The 14,599-nt window shown below is 38.4% G+C and overlaps 1 protein-coding gene and 2 long non-coding RNA genes across 3 annotated transcripts; 2 read left to right on the forward strand and 1 right to left on the reverse strand.

The window, feature by feature from the left end:
* The first annotated feature begins 1,559 nt into the window (after positions 1 to 1,559).
* Positions 1,560 to 3,928, forward strand: LOC136258591 (uncharacterized). Its single transcript, XR_010702867.1, has 4 exons — positions 1,560 to 3,098; positions 3,168 to 3,248; positions 3,694 to 3,753; positions 3,810 to 3,928. It is a non-coding gene; the product is annotated as an uncharacterized lncRNA (long non-coding RNA).
* A 2,392-nt stretch (positions 3,929 to 6,320) lies between these two features.
* Positions 6,321 to 10,022, reverse strand: LOC136258490 (uncharacterized). The gene is made up of 6 exons (XR_010702797.1): positions 9,795 to 10,022; positions 8,507 to 8,633; positions 7,194 to 7,273; positions 6,980 to 7,030; positions 6,485 to 6,544; positions 6,321 to 6,428 (listed from the first exon to the last, which is right to left on the reverse strand). It is a non-coding gene; the product is annotated as an uncharacterized lncRNA (long non-coding RNA).
* Positions 10,023 to 10,320: 298 nt separating this feature from the next.
* Positions 10,321 to 14,474, forward strand: LOC136258564 (uncharacterized). Its single transcript, XM_066051888.1, has 2 exons — positions 10,321 to 10,659; positions 13,239 to 14,474. The coding sequence occupies exons 1-2, from the start codon at positions 10,329 to 10,331 to the stop codon at positions 14,411 to 14,413; spliced, it is 1,506 nt and encodes a 501-aa protein (XP_065907960.1). The 5' UTR covers positions 10,321 to 10,328; the 3' UTR covers positions 14,414 to 14,474.
* Positions 14,475 to 14,599: the final 125 nt, after the last annotated feature.

Below are 14,599 nucleotides of genomic sequence, written 5' to 3' on the forward strand. Positions count from 1 at the left end.
AACAATTAAAACATTCATTTGTTTATTCAATTGTGTATTCTAATTGTTTTCTGAGATTGAACTTTGCTGTACTTTGGCAGGACATATATGCATTCAGGTATACAGGATGTGTCTTTACTCGTATTCATAGAAAATAAGTAAAATTAGTGCTACATTATGCATCTTATCATTTGGATTTACTATCGTGATAATTATAGTATCATGATGCAATTATCATGATTAACCGATATAGTTGCAAACTTATTATTGCATATCACTAATAAAAATACTCTTAGTAGGGAAATTTAAAACAATTGTATAGTCCGTGAATATTACCCACTACCAAGATGAACACACATACACACAAACACAACACACACACAAACACAGTACACATTATAGAGTATGAATTACTCACAGTAACAAATCCTAGCTGTCATAAGTCGTCCAGTACCCATACGGAACTGTGAATAATCATATAAACAATGTGAGTCTGTGAGCAAAAAATGTAATTTTTTTTCCATATTGTGCATACTCCAAAGCTGCAGGTGTGCTGTACCTACTTTAACTGTATTTTCCATTTGATCCCAGGACATTACCACCTCCCACATCATATCCACACCACACACCATTATACACATACATATCTCCTTCCCCCAACATAACTCTTCAATGGAGTTGTGCCACCACAGAGGTTGGCTAACAATACACATAGAGCCAAAAAGAAGGCTGTAACAGTCAGTAAAAGATACAATCCAATATTCTTTGACACCACAAGTCGACTCTCCAGACTGTCCTTGACATAGCCATCCTTGGCATTTTCACTCTTCCAATGCCCATGCCTCTTAAAAATCCGGTCCAGTACTTTTGCGTTGGCCGCAGCAGTGGCACCCCCTGACCTCATGCTGTGCAGGCCAAACTCCTGGGCTGAGAAACCCAGAGCTGCTATCTTCTTGATGAACAGACCACGTAAACAGTTGTAGCTTATATGTCTGGAGTCTCAAAGCTGTTCGCCATTCTTTGTTTTTAAGATTGGTCAAAATAGACATCTTTCATCTGTTGTGGTCATTTCAACTCTACACAAGTAGCATTCCAGCCTAGATACTGGGCAGGTTTTAGATTTGGTTCGAGCAAGCACCACTTCATCACCATTCCTCGATTGGTCATTCTTGCTATGACAGATTCAGATGGTCACCATATCTTCATTGATAGAAAAGTCACACGGCCGAAGCTCCACCAACTCACTGAACCGCAAAAATGCAGCATAGCCCTGCAGGCATGCAGTTGCAAGCCTCATATCAGAAAGCAACCCAGAGTGATCAACATCTAATAACATTGCCTCAATCATGTCTTTTGTTATAGTTGGTACACGTTCACCTGAGCCCCAAATATAGTAATGTCAAAGAGGTGTAGGCGGACACCTTGTATAGGCTTTGCCTTTTGTGTATGCCTTCCTTTTTGGTAAATTGATAATAATTATAATAATAATAGTAGGTGAACATGTGTTCACTCCCAATGGTTTTGTACTGGAACAAGCATGTTTTTGTGTTATAAACATGTTTGTGCACCTGAATCATCCATACTAAATGTATGGGATATTTTTAAAGCCTCATAACTCGTTTGTTCTTGCCCACATCAAAGCACTTTTTTGATTAGCAATTCTGGTGTTTAAAGGCCTTCACAATGCTACTAAATGTTTGGGCAGCTGGCCCATGTAACAAGAGTTATTAACAAGAAACAAGGGCTCGGGTGGAGTGGCTATAGTGGCTCCTTCTTCGCCACAGGTTTTGCTAAGATACGCTGTAAGCCTTCTAACATTGCCTTCACCGATGGATGGGCTGATAGTGAGTCTAAACCAGAAATAGAGTGGGCCCAGGCCAATGCATTGCAGGCCTCCTCGGCTGCCGATTTGGATGTCCTCTCTTCTCCAATATACTATAAGTACAGGACAAAATCTTGTGGTCTGGCTGGGATAGGTTGCAGCTTCTGAGCCAACGCCCAGGTTTTCCATCTTTTAAAGGCACCCATGTATTTCTTAACAGCACTGTCCACTTAACTATGCAGAACTGTATGCGGCAGCCTGCTAGCAAGATATTTTAACTCCGGGTCTTTTATATCATGGAACAATTTCCAGCTCCCATATACTAACATACCTACAAAACAAATTCATGCACGCATTGTGACAAGATCACGTGCTTGTCACAGATTACATACCACCCTTCGCTTATATATTCAAAAGTGATCACTAAGCTATAGCTATATCGGTTTTGATTTGCATGTGGTTTGAACTTAAGTTGTGACCACATATCATTATACATCTGCAGTATTCTGCACTATGACCAACACAACCTGTGACCAACACAGCATTGCAGCCCACTCCATTGTGACCAACACGGTCTGAGTGTGACCAGCACAGCATAACATTGCACTGCCTGTGATCAACACAGTACTGAACTCTGAGCTGTGACCAACACAGCATTACAATATACTGGTATGGGAGAAGTATATAAACTATAGAAGAATTTAACACAAACAAGCACACAGTACTACCCCATATACTCCACATCACTACTGGTAATTAAGGACGTTGTCCATAGCTGGTCTTGATAGCCTGTTGTAATCCTTGATCATCCTCTAGGTCCTAAGCACAGCAACAGAATAAAGCTACACAGACACACCATTAAACCAGCCTACTAGCTAAGACAAAACAATACCTGAGCAAATGCTGAAGTAAAGCCTTAGGGTAGTGTAGTGTTTGTAATGTAGTGTTTGTAATGTAGTGTTTGTAATGTAGTGTTTGTAATGTAGTGTAGTGTGTGCATATGTGTGTAGTGTAGTGCGTGCGTATGTGTAGTGTAGTGCACATGTGTGTAGTGTGTGTGTTTGTCCATGAATTTCCGCTGAAGGGTTAGTAGGAAAGGCACACAACTATTCATGTAATTGAAGTGTTATGCAGATACCCTGGGTTGGTATTTGACCATAAATGTGGTAGCTATTTCACATTGTGTTTGCTGTGCTCATTTTAATTACAGTGTGGCTACAAGGAACTACGAGCATGATATCAGTGATGTGTGATGTGTGATGGTCTGGTGTCACCAGCATGATGCAAACTCTGTAAGGTGGGTGTGTTAGAAATATTGTTGCTATAGTAACCATTGATGATTGTCAAATGTTTATGATGTACATAGCCAGTAACAGCTGTGTGACATATAACCAACCTACGATGACTTCTCCAGGTATGCAAATCTAGCAAATCCAGCAATTGTTCAGTGAGTTGAGTGTTTTGGCTGTGCAGTACATAGCACGTCTACCTGTATGTAAATCAACAGTTTGTTTCTGTTTCCTGTTCTACCAATGTTTGGTTTACATACTTAATAAATACTTAGGTTTAAAGGAAGAGTATTCATCCCTCCTGGAGGAAACTAAGTGTTGCGCTCAACTAGACATTGGGTGGCCTGCAGTTCAAATCCTGGGGTAGGAGGAATTTTTTCCTTTCTTTGGCCCTTCTCTGTTACACGTTATTGTTAGCTAGGTAATCATTTAAAGTCTCCAGTTCCTGTTAGGTTAGGCAATCCAAAGGTTGCAGCACATGTTACTGTCAGACCTTCAGTGCTGGTCACTGTAAAGCTCTAATAACAATAATGTACCTCTACACACATTGCATACTTCTGTGTTTTCAAAAGAAATTGTGCGTAACTAATGGTTTCCTTGCAGTTGAGCTACGTGGTTAGTTGAGACTCAGTCAACACCTGCTCACAGAAATGATTTATTTGTGTAGGTGAGCTGTACTAGTGCAAGACAAATTAAATGCATGGTTTTTCCCCATATAGCTGTTGAGGATTAGCAATGTGACAGACGGTAATAGCTGCTATGAACAACCTATTGTACTTACTTACGCACATATTTTTATTTTTTGCTTGATGTGATATTTACTATATTTTGACTTTTTAATTATGTCAGGTTAACTGGTAATATATAAAAGTCAGTGGTACAGGGGTTGAGTCACTAACAACTGTCACCTGGGAATATATTGTTTATGGCAATTTACATTGTATTTACTGTACATTCAACAAACAGAAATCACACGCACATGACCATTGCAAGTGTCTGAGCTTATTCACTCATATATATGTATCATATAGCATGGGGAAAAATTAATATTGGTAATGTGATATCAGTGTATAAATTGTATATGCACAGAGTGGAGTTTTTGATCTGGCAACAGTGAAATTCACTTAACAATGTTAAAAGGCTATGATGTATACAGAACAATCAGTTAAGAATGAAATATAAAATAAACTATACTTTAATGAGTAGTCATGATCAGTGCATGGTATTGGTAAGCAGAATTGATGGCTACTCTATAATTGTATATGCCTGAACGGTGTAGATCTGATACATTATGCACTAATGTACAAGTGTATGTATTATTAGATAATATTACAGACCTGTGCATTGTGTAGGATTGAAATACGTCATAGCTTGAACTTAGTTTCCCAGAACATGTACATGCTTTATTGATCATGTGATAGTGTTCAAATTTCCATATTGATTATTTAGAAACAGTAAAGCAAACAAATGTAATAACAGTGTAATAGTGTATCAGTTCCTAGTACTTTCTACTGTGACAATTTAGTAGATTCTTACAATTGTTATTATCCTTCAAAACATTTAATCATGGTACATATACTGTCTAGTTATAATTATATATTCAAACAAGCTGACCAAGGTGAATGGATCACATTTGGCCAACAATTATAAGTTGCAAGTATTATAGTTACGAAGACACACTATGTAGATAGAAAATGTATATATAATAGCATAAGGACCATGCATGCATATGATACATGGCTTTTTTTTTTGCTTTTTTTCTTTACATACAAACATAATTATGACATGAAATCTAGGTATATAGCAGTAAGCAGTCATGTGTTGTTTTGTCATGAATCATGATCAATTATCACATTTTTAATTGCATCATGATTTATGGTGGTACATTACAGTAGCTATTACTTGGTCTATACACTTTTGTCCTCCAAAAGGATTAATCCAGCTGGTATGAATACATAACCAGACTGTATGATAACACAATTATTTTGAATAACAATTCTCATATCCATTAAACACCAAAATTGTGCAATGTTGGTGTCAGTATAACAAGTTACTGCAAGCTGCATACAAGCCAGCAGCTATATACTCTAGTTATAGTTATTGACACTTATCCTCTGCTTTGCTTCATATCATTATTATGCAGCCACCACTGCTTGAAGGTTCTTAGTTTACTAATTTGTTAAGATGCCTTACTGTAGTTATACTGATAGTAAAGTGTCAGTAAACTTAAGTATATGGAACATACCTGTAATTATTTTACTAAGTTTTAAACTCTCAGTAAAACATCAGTGAATGCGGGTTTACTGAAAAACTACTAAAATAACAGACAATTAACTGTTCCATATACTGGGGATATACCACTCTAGTAAACTAAGATACTTCAAGCAGTGCACACGCATACGCAGTTGTGAGTATCTCCTAAGTTGTGTGAACAACCTGTATACTATTATATTACCACATAAGCTATATAGTCATGTTAACCTTGTGTTTCAATGCATATCTCTATAATACTATCTAATAATACATACACATGTACATTAGCCTACATATAGCTGCATGAATGTATCACAATTCAGACGTATGCCATTACAAATTAGCCATCAGTCCTTAGTGATACTACGTGCCAACACTATGCACTGATTATAATATGACTCCTCCTTGGAGTATTCAGTTGAACCTGTCTTAATGGCTACCTGTATAGAAAGACCACTGGTATCTTTCTAAAAAGACTAATTAACTTTAAAAATTTCAACTGAAGAAGTTGTACTCCAGGCCAATTAATCCACCTGTTTAAAGCAGCCACCTGCCTAGTGAGGCCAACAATTTTGGCTTGAAATTAGACATGTATATACAGGTTATACAGGTTATACAGGTTACACATTGATTGATTGTTCTGTGTACAAATTGTAAAGTGAAGTCATGTTTCACCATTTCCAAACTCAGATTATTTACAAACTCCACTCTGTGTACATACATATTTATACACTGTATATTATGTGAACATATCAGTTTTGACTGTCAATATCATCACAATCCCCTTCTAATTTCCTAGAAAGAGCCCAGGAATCTAGATGTTATGCATAGGCGTGTATGAGCTCAGACACTTGCCATTATGGTCTGTGTGCGTGCGTGCGTGATTTCCTTTAGTTGAATGTAAGTATAGTGCATAAAAGTAAACTCCCACGATAGATGTGGTGACTTAACCCCTGCACCACTCACTTTACTACCAATTAACCCAACAAAATTATGAAGTCAAAGTATAGTAAATATCAAATCAAACAAAAACACATAATTAGGTAGCAGCTATTACTGTTTGTCACATTGCTAATCCTCAACAGCTATATGGGGAAAAACCATGCATTTAATATGTCTTGCACTAGTACAGCTCACCTACACAAATAAATCATTTCTGTGAGCAGGTGTTGACTGAGTCTCAACTAATCACATAGCTCAACTACAAGGAAAACATTAGTTATGCACAATTTCTTTTGACAACACAGAAGTATGCAATGTGTGCAGAGGTACGTTATTGTTATTAGAGCTTTACAGTGACCAGCACTGAAGGTCTGACAGTAACATGTGCTGCAACCTTTGGATTGCCTAACCTAACAGGAACTGGAGACTTTAAATGATTACCTAGCTAACAATAACGTGTAACAGAAAAGGGCCAAAGAAAGGAAAAAATTCCTCCTACCCCAGGATTTGAACTGCAGGCCACCCAATGTCTAGTCGAGCACAACACTGAATCTCCTCCAGGAGGGATAATTTAAACCTAAGTATTTATTAAATATGTAAGCCAAACATTGGTAGAACAGGAAACAGAAACAAACTGTTGATTTACACACAGGTAGATGTGCTATGTACTGCACAGCCAAAAAACTCAACTCACTGAACAATTGCTGGATTTGCTCCCCTCTTCACTTTTCTTGAAAAACTGTACCTAGGAGTGAATGATATGGTCATTGTAGGCACACCTTTTTGCATGCCTGGAGAAGTTATCGTAGGTTGGTCATATGTCACACAGCTATTACCGGCTATGTAAATCATAAACATTTGACAATCATCAATGGTTACTATAGCAACAATACTTCTAACACACCCACCTTACAAAGTTTACATCATGCTGGTGACACCAGGCCATCACACATCACTGATATCATGCTCGTAGTTCCTTATAGCCACACTGTGATAAAAATGAGCACAGCAAACACAACGTGAAATAGCTACCATATTAATGGTCAAATACCAACCCAGGGTATCTGCATAACACTTCAATTACATGAACAGTTGTGTGCCTTTCCTACTAACCCTTCAATGAATATGCAGAAATTCACACACACACACACACACACTACACACACACACTACACACATGCACGCACACTGAACACTACACACATACACACACACGCTGCACAATACACATATACACTGCACAATACACATATACACTGCACAATACACACACAGTGCACACCACACACACATACACACGCAAACACACACACACACACACACACACTACACCACATTATGCACATTGCGCACTACACTACTCACACACACGCACTACACTGCACACATACGCACTACACTACATTACACACACTACACTACACTACACACATACACTGTATTACAATACACACACACACACGCACTACACTACACACACATACACAATCCTTGCTAATATGCAAGGACAAACACTAATTTTGGCCGGAAAATGTCAGATGTCCTACAAGCACTACATACATACTACACGCATACACTACACACACTGCGCACACCTACACACACACACACACACACACACATACACACACAACACACACACAACACACTACACACGCACTACACACACACACGTACAATGAACACCACACACACACACACCACACACACACACTACACACACATGCTGCACAATACTCACACATACACACTACACAATACACACACAGTGCACACTACACACACACACGCACACGCATGCATGCACATACATACATACATACATACACACACACACACACACATACTACACACTACACCACATTATGCACACTACACTACATTAGGCACACTACACACACGCGCACTACACTACTCACATGTGCGCACTACACTACTCACACGTGTGCACTACACTACACTACACCACACTACACTACACTACACACACATGCACTATAGTACAACACACACACACACGCACTGCACTATACTACGCACATACACTACATTACAATACACACACATACTACACTACAATCCTTGCTAATATGCTCAGACAAACACCAATTTTGGCCAAATGTCCTACAAGCATTGCATACATACTACACACATACACTAAGCACACACAACACACACAAACACACACAGCACACAAACGCACACACACACACACACACACCTACACAGTGCTGGTTCACTAGGTAGGCTCGAATATCCCAGTAGCTATGCACTAGTAACCCACAGGAGGCTGCACCATGTCACACAGGTGAAGGTGTGGGCACCTAAAGTCCCACCTGGACTATCACCTGCAATGGGAGATAAGGACAGACATAGATACACAACACACGCACACACATACGCATGTTACACACGTATGCAGTACACACGCATGCAGTACACATGCATGGATCTATTGTATGCAATACGTATTCACTAGTACTAGTATTCACATGCCTGTGTTTTTTCACACCTATAATTAATAATTACTGTAGCAAGTGAGAAAATTGTAGTGCAGTGTGAATGTTGAAATAAAATTAGAATGCATCACATAAATTACGACTAGCCCATTTTTAGTTGATGGCTTGTGACAAAATTATGTTCACACATCAGTATTTATAGGATTACTGTCCCTAACTGTATATAGACAAAAGTCTATGCAAACTGGCTGGCAGTACAGTACCCAATATAATTCGGATGGAAAATTTTACCAGCTTATTATGTTAGCAGCATGAGATATTGGTTGAAAATCAAGTGTAGCAACACGCGGTATCTTTGGTAGATTGTAAATGTAATTTTTTTAACAGGGGATCCACTCAGTAACCGAATACTGATTTTCAGTGCAGCCCTGTAAACATTAAAAGATTACTGTAGTATAGTTGAAAATTTTTGAGAAAGTGAAACGTCATCACAAAGGATTAAAGCATGAAGATAGACTCACCAAAGCTGCACAAAAAAAAACAGCACAAAGTAAAAGTACTAAGCCATAGGCAGGAGGATAGTTCAATCATAGCTCCTACGTTAGGACAGCTTTGGACTTAACAGGCCTGTGTGGGGGTAGGGGTAAGTGGTAGGGGGCTGAACATTCGTTGGTGCAAATTAAAACATGTAGAAACGCTCCAGCACCACTGATGCTGGTGGGAAATAATACCAAATAAGTACATAAATGGCACAGTGTAGTCCCAGCTTGATACTAGCATAGATCCTTTATACCCCATATGATACTAGTCAGTGACTGGAGGGACAGAAGGCAAAGTCTGTACTACATTTTAAGAACTTCACTTATAAAGGCAGAAATAAGCACAAAGTGTATAAAACTGAAATTATTACTTTCCCCTACCAATCAGTAATCCCATAATCAATCACATTGTGAAACATTTTGTATGCATGTTTCATATGTGCGTTAATCCTCAAACTGAGGCTGCACATTTCTTGGAAAATAATTTTTTCAAAAAAAACTAAACACGTACCTGCACAAGCATCGTCAATCGACTCCGAGGTGGACTCACTCGCTGAGTATTCAGCACAGAACACTGTGGCACGATTGATTGTGGGAAGCCTAAAGCAGCGTAGCTAGTATACTGCTAATCACCCCGTATTCCAATACCGTACACTACTCTAGTGCTCGTATGGACCGATAGTCCAAACTAACGCACCATGTACCTTTGGACTATTTATACATATACTTTAAGATAATGGCATAGTGAGACTAGTTGGCTGGCAAGGGCGCGCTTCGTATAGCACTAATCACGAGACATCAGCGCTTCGTTCGCCAGTGATTTAACCAAAGTTTTGACAAACTGAAACCTTCTAGACGTGAATATCAACAGCAGTAGCCCAGAAGTCTGATGGAGTTAGTTCTTTCCAGCGCTATAATCAGGTTTGAAACGGTTTACAGTTTTCCGGGTTTGTTCGCGCATGACCACCAACATCCTGTTCAATTAACCTTGTAAGGCTTCACATAATTACTTCAACGCGGGGCACCGCTGATGTGTCGCTAAGTTATGGAACTGTCAAGGGAAATTTGTCCAGAATACAACGCTTTATTGGATGTGCATAAGGAATTGTGTAGAGCACTACCGATCAATGATTTGTTCCCTAGTTTGATTACTCTTCGAGTAATTAATATCGATGACAAGGAGAGATTGTGCCTTGGCAAGATAGAACGAGACAGAACTGAAGAGTTTATCGAAAAGCATCTTTTACGTCAGCTAGCAGTGGGAGAAACTGAGAAATTCTATAATTTTATGACCGCTCTGGAAGAATCAGAAAAGGGCAAATTTCTGATTCCAAGAGTGCGAGAAAGAATTGCCCATCATCAGAATAAAGTCACAGGTATGGTAGCTAGGCCAGGATAAGTTGTTAAATACTCACTGGTTGCATGATTCAAGGCTACCTGGAATTTGGCTCGGCTCAGCTAGAGTACCAATTGTTTTCGGTGGAACTACTTATAGTACAAGGACACCAGTATATTTTGCTAACATACCTATGTTCCACTTATGCTGTACTCAACGTTTTTTTCGTCATTACTATCATCTGTGACTGACTGCCAATTCTCCATTTTATGAGTACGTGGATGTCCTTAAGTGGCACTGTGACTCACTCCTTTGATAACATTAATATGATTGTAACTATATGTATGTTTTTTGTTTGTGTGTGTGTGTGTGTGTGTGTGTGTGTGTGTGTGTGTGTGTGTGTGTGTGTGTGTGTGTGTGTGTGTGTGTGTGTGTGTGTGTGTGTGTGTGTGTGTGTGTGTGTGTGTGTGTGTGTGTGTGTGTGTGTGTGTGTGTGTGTGTTGTAAGTTGTTTTCCTTGGTTGTCTTTGTATCGGTTATACCTTGCTTTGTTTAGTTTTGTGTGTATTATTTATGTATTTATTAATGCTTTATAGTACACACATACAAGCATGAGCTTAGGTACACACACAGATACAAGAATTGACAATACACATGGTGTACTAAAGGTCTGTAGGCTTGTTCCTACAGCCAAAAGTAGTAATTATAAAATAATAATAAAAGAACACATGACAAATTGTCTAAAACAGTGTGTAGTTAATCGAGAAATGATCAGTAACCCACCGACAACAGGGACAGTGGTAGTGCAGTGTATGAGGGTTGAGGGGGTCAAAGTTATGAATGAAATGATTCCAGAAGTGGGACTTGACTCTGTTCCTGATAGTGTCAATAGACAGATTAACGTCAATTAATGGAAGCGCATTCCATAAGCGACAGATCCTTACAAAGTAAAAGTGTCGTTGCTTGTTTTGTAATGTGTCCCTCCGGGCAAGGAAGAACGGCTGTAGCCGATTGCTCAGAGATTAAATATTAAATATATAAATCAAATCAGTACCAGGGGGATGGGGATGGGAGGCTCTTGTCCCAAAAAGTTTTAGCATACCAAGATCAAGGTACTCAAATAGAGCAGTCATAAGTTATCAATCCCACTGTGCTCTAATAAAGCAGTCACAGTATTCAGGGCAGTGTGTAGTGATCATGAGTTATGTAAGGATATTTTTATATACTTCATCAGTGATAAATGCATAGTTGGTGGGGTAGGCAGCTATTGCAAGCATGCAGGCTGTACCTTTTTTCTTTTTTTTTGTCTCACCTTACCAAACCAGACAGTATAGTGCCTTCACCCCCCCCCCCCTCCCTCCCCCACTTTCCACAAGTCTAGATCTGCCCCTGTGGCTATCCAAGTACATAAAGCAAAACTCCTGAAATGTTTGTGTAAAACCACAAATAAACACCTCTGTCATTTATTTATTTATGTTTTACAGCACGTAAGTACTGAAAGCCATTGGCAAGTCCTGCCAAGGGTTAAATTACACTAATATGAAATTAAATTAATTATAGAACTGCCGGATTGGTTACTACTTTCCTCTTATTCTGAATCCCAAATTTTACTGCAATGTCACGGTACTGTTTCTACCTTTTCTCTCACTATACTTGTGTATCTATACCTTCATTATCCTACTGTATCTGTTTCAAAATGCCAAAATTTTCTCTTTGTAGTTCAGTGTTTTGTATTTAAAATCATAAAGTGTATTGTAGTAGCTTGCTGTACTGAAGCTTTAAGGACACTGATGACAATAGATACCCTGTACAGCTGTAGAGCAATACAGCTCAGCTCCAAGGTAGCATTTGCCTGCACCATAGACATGTTTTCTCTTCCTTTTGCCTGCATTCTGTGTGTGTCTCATGCATCAATATAATATAGCTACGTAGAGTTCAAGTACATGTTGCAATACATGCTTGGTCACAGTATGAATTGTCAGAGGACACAACTTAATTACCCTTGATATGCAAGTGTCTTGTCCACGTCACGTTTTTCCCACATTTCAATTGCATTTTAGACATGGGCAATTGGGCAAATGTTACCTTGGAGTTGAGGTGTACCATAGTATAGGGAATGTGTAGGTACACTTTGCTTTAGTAAATTAACTGTATATAGCCTAACATTAGTGCTGTACATTACTTTAATTATGATAGTAGAAAACCTTAATTATACCCTCTACTTAACTTTTTACTTAGTTAAGCATGTGCGTGTGTGTATATATATTCTGTATACTGAAATATTTCAATTGTGCAACTGTGTAATAATGCAGTAAAATCTTCCAAAACACTCAGCCCTTGTAAACTGCTGTCAGTGTACCTTAAATAGCATGCAATTTCTATAAACTGTCCCACATGCAAGATATACAGGGATTTATATACTGTGAACAGGTGCATATATGGGTAGTGTGATAAAGTTATTTACGTGTATTTAGTTACAGTTGTCATTGTCAAATCCAGGATTGGTGCATTGATAACAATGTCCTTGTTGCTGTACATTTTAAAAATTAGCTGAGCCTTAGTGCCAGTATATACAGCATATATTGTGTGAAGATTATTGTTTGCAATGTTCACTGTATAGATGAAGATAGATGCACAGTGTATTCTGATGGCAGTACTCAAAAATCTTGTGTGAATAAGAGATCTACTAAAGAAAATAATTATGCTGCAATGATAGTTTGTTTTTCATTTCTCTCTACTTTTGTGTGTATTGCATTTACTATAATTTGGTGTCATCCACTGGTGAAAGAAAATGAACAATTACGCAATCAAGTGATAATGTTGCAGAGTCATATCAGCAGCAATTTTACACAACAAATTTTGTATCCCACACCACCAGCGTATGATATTAAAGATCATGATCATTTGTTACCCGGTACAGCACAATACAACAATACAGAGATACTATTACAAAATTATTCGGTAGCACCAGCACTCATAGTCATGTTTGACTTAACTGAAAAGATAGCCAATGAAGAAAAATGGAAGAGTGAACCTTTCTTTGCTTTCGAGAAAGGCTATCTAATGTACCTATCAGTTTATCCTGGTGGTCATGATGATGGCAAAGGTAGTCATGTGTCTGTCTACCTACATCTCATGAAGGGTCCATATGATGATGAACTGGAACAGTCTGGTTACTGGCCAATGAGGGGAACATTCAGTATAGGTCTCCTTGATGTTGATAATCATGGTTATTATTTTACGATCAATTATTTTGTCTGCGAACTTTGTACTTTTAGAGTGAAAGAAGGCAGTGAGGCTCCTTCTGGATTGGGCTTTCCAGAATACATATCCCATAAATCCTTGCCAATATATAACAAGTATGATTCTTTGGGTTTCCTGATTTCCTACAGGAATCGCCCTGAGGAAGCTATTACTAGTATGATACCAATCTTTCAGAACAGGCTGCGTTTACTGATCGATAATTTTATCAAATGCTTGTCTCACCTCTGGCCTGTAATTGTAATACCTGTTGCTATGGATCTCCTCTTCAAGTATGATGTTGTTTACTGTCTACAGACCATAATATTTCCTTTGGTAAAGGATCAAATAATGACTGTAATGGCAATGGAAATATTACTGGGTGCTGATTTAATGCTTGCAATGCTCGCAAAATATACCAATGTTGATGACAGTGTGTATGCTCCACTGCATTGTGTATTTGTGCGACTAGTAATAATTTCTGCTGGTACTTATTTGGCTAGCATTATTAATTTTGTTGTATCATTGCTTTTGCTTCTGTCTGAATACCTCTAATTTTTTTTCTTTCTGTAGCTTTAGTTGTTTCAATGATAATGTAGTGTTTTGCATTTTATGTACTGTGTTATATATATTATATGCATGTTTGTAATATTTTATCACAAACTGTGAGCCAGGTATAACAACTGTTGATTGTATGCAAGGACATTTTCACTGTAACAAAAGAAGCGTATTAATAATGTG

This window comes from Dysidea avara, chromosome 6 (assembly GCF_963678975.1).
Source record: "Dysidea avara chromosome 6, odDysAvar1.4, whole genome shotgun sequence".
Classification (NCBI taxonomy): domain Eukaryota; kingdom Metazoa; phylum Porifera; class Demospongiae; order Dictyoceratida; family Dysideidae; genus Dysidea; species Dysidea avara.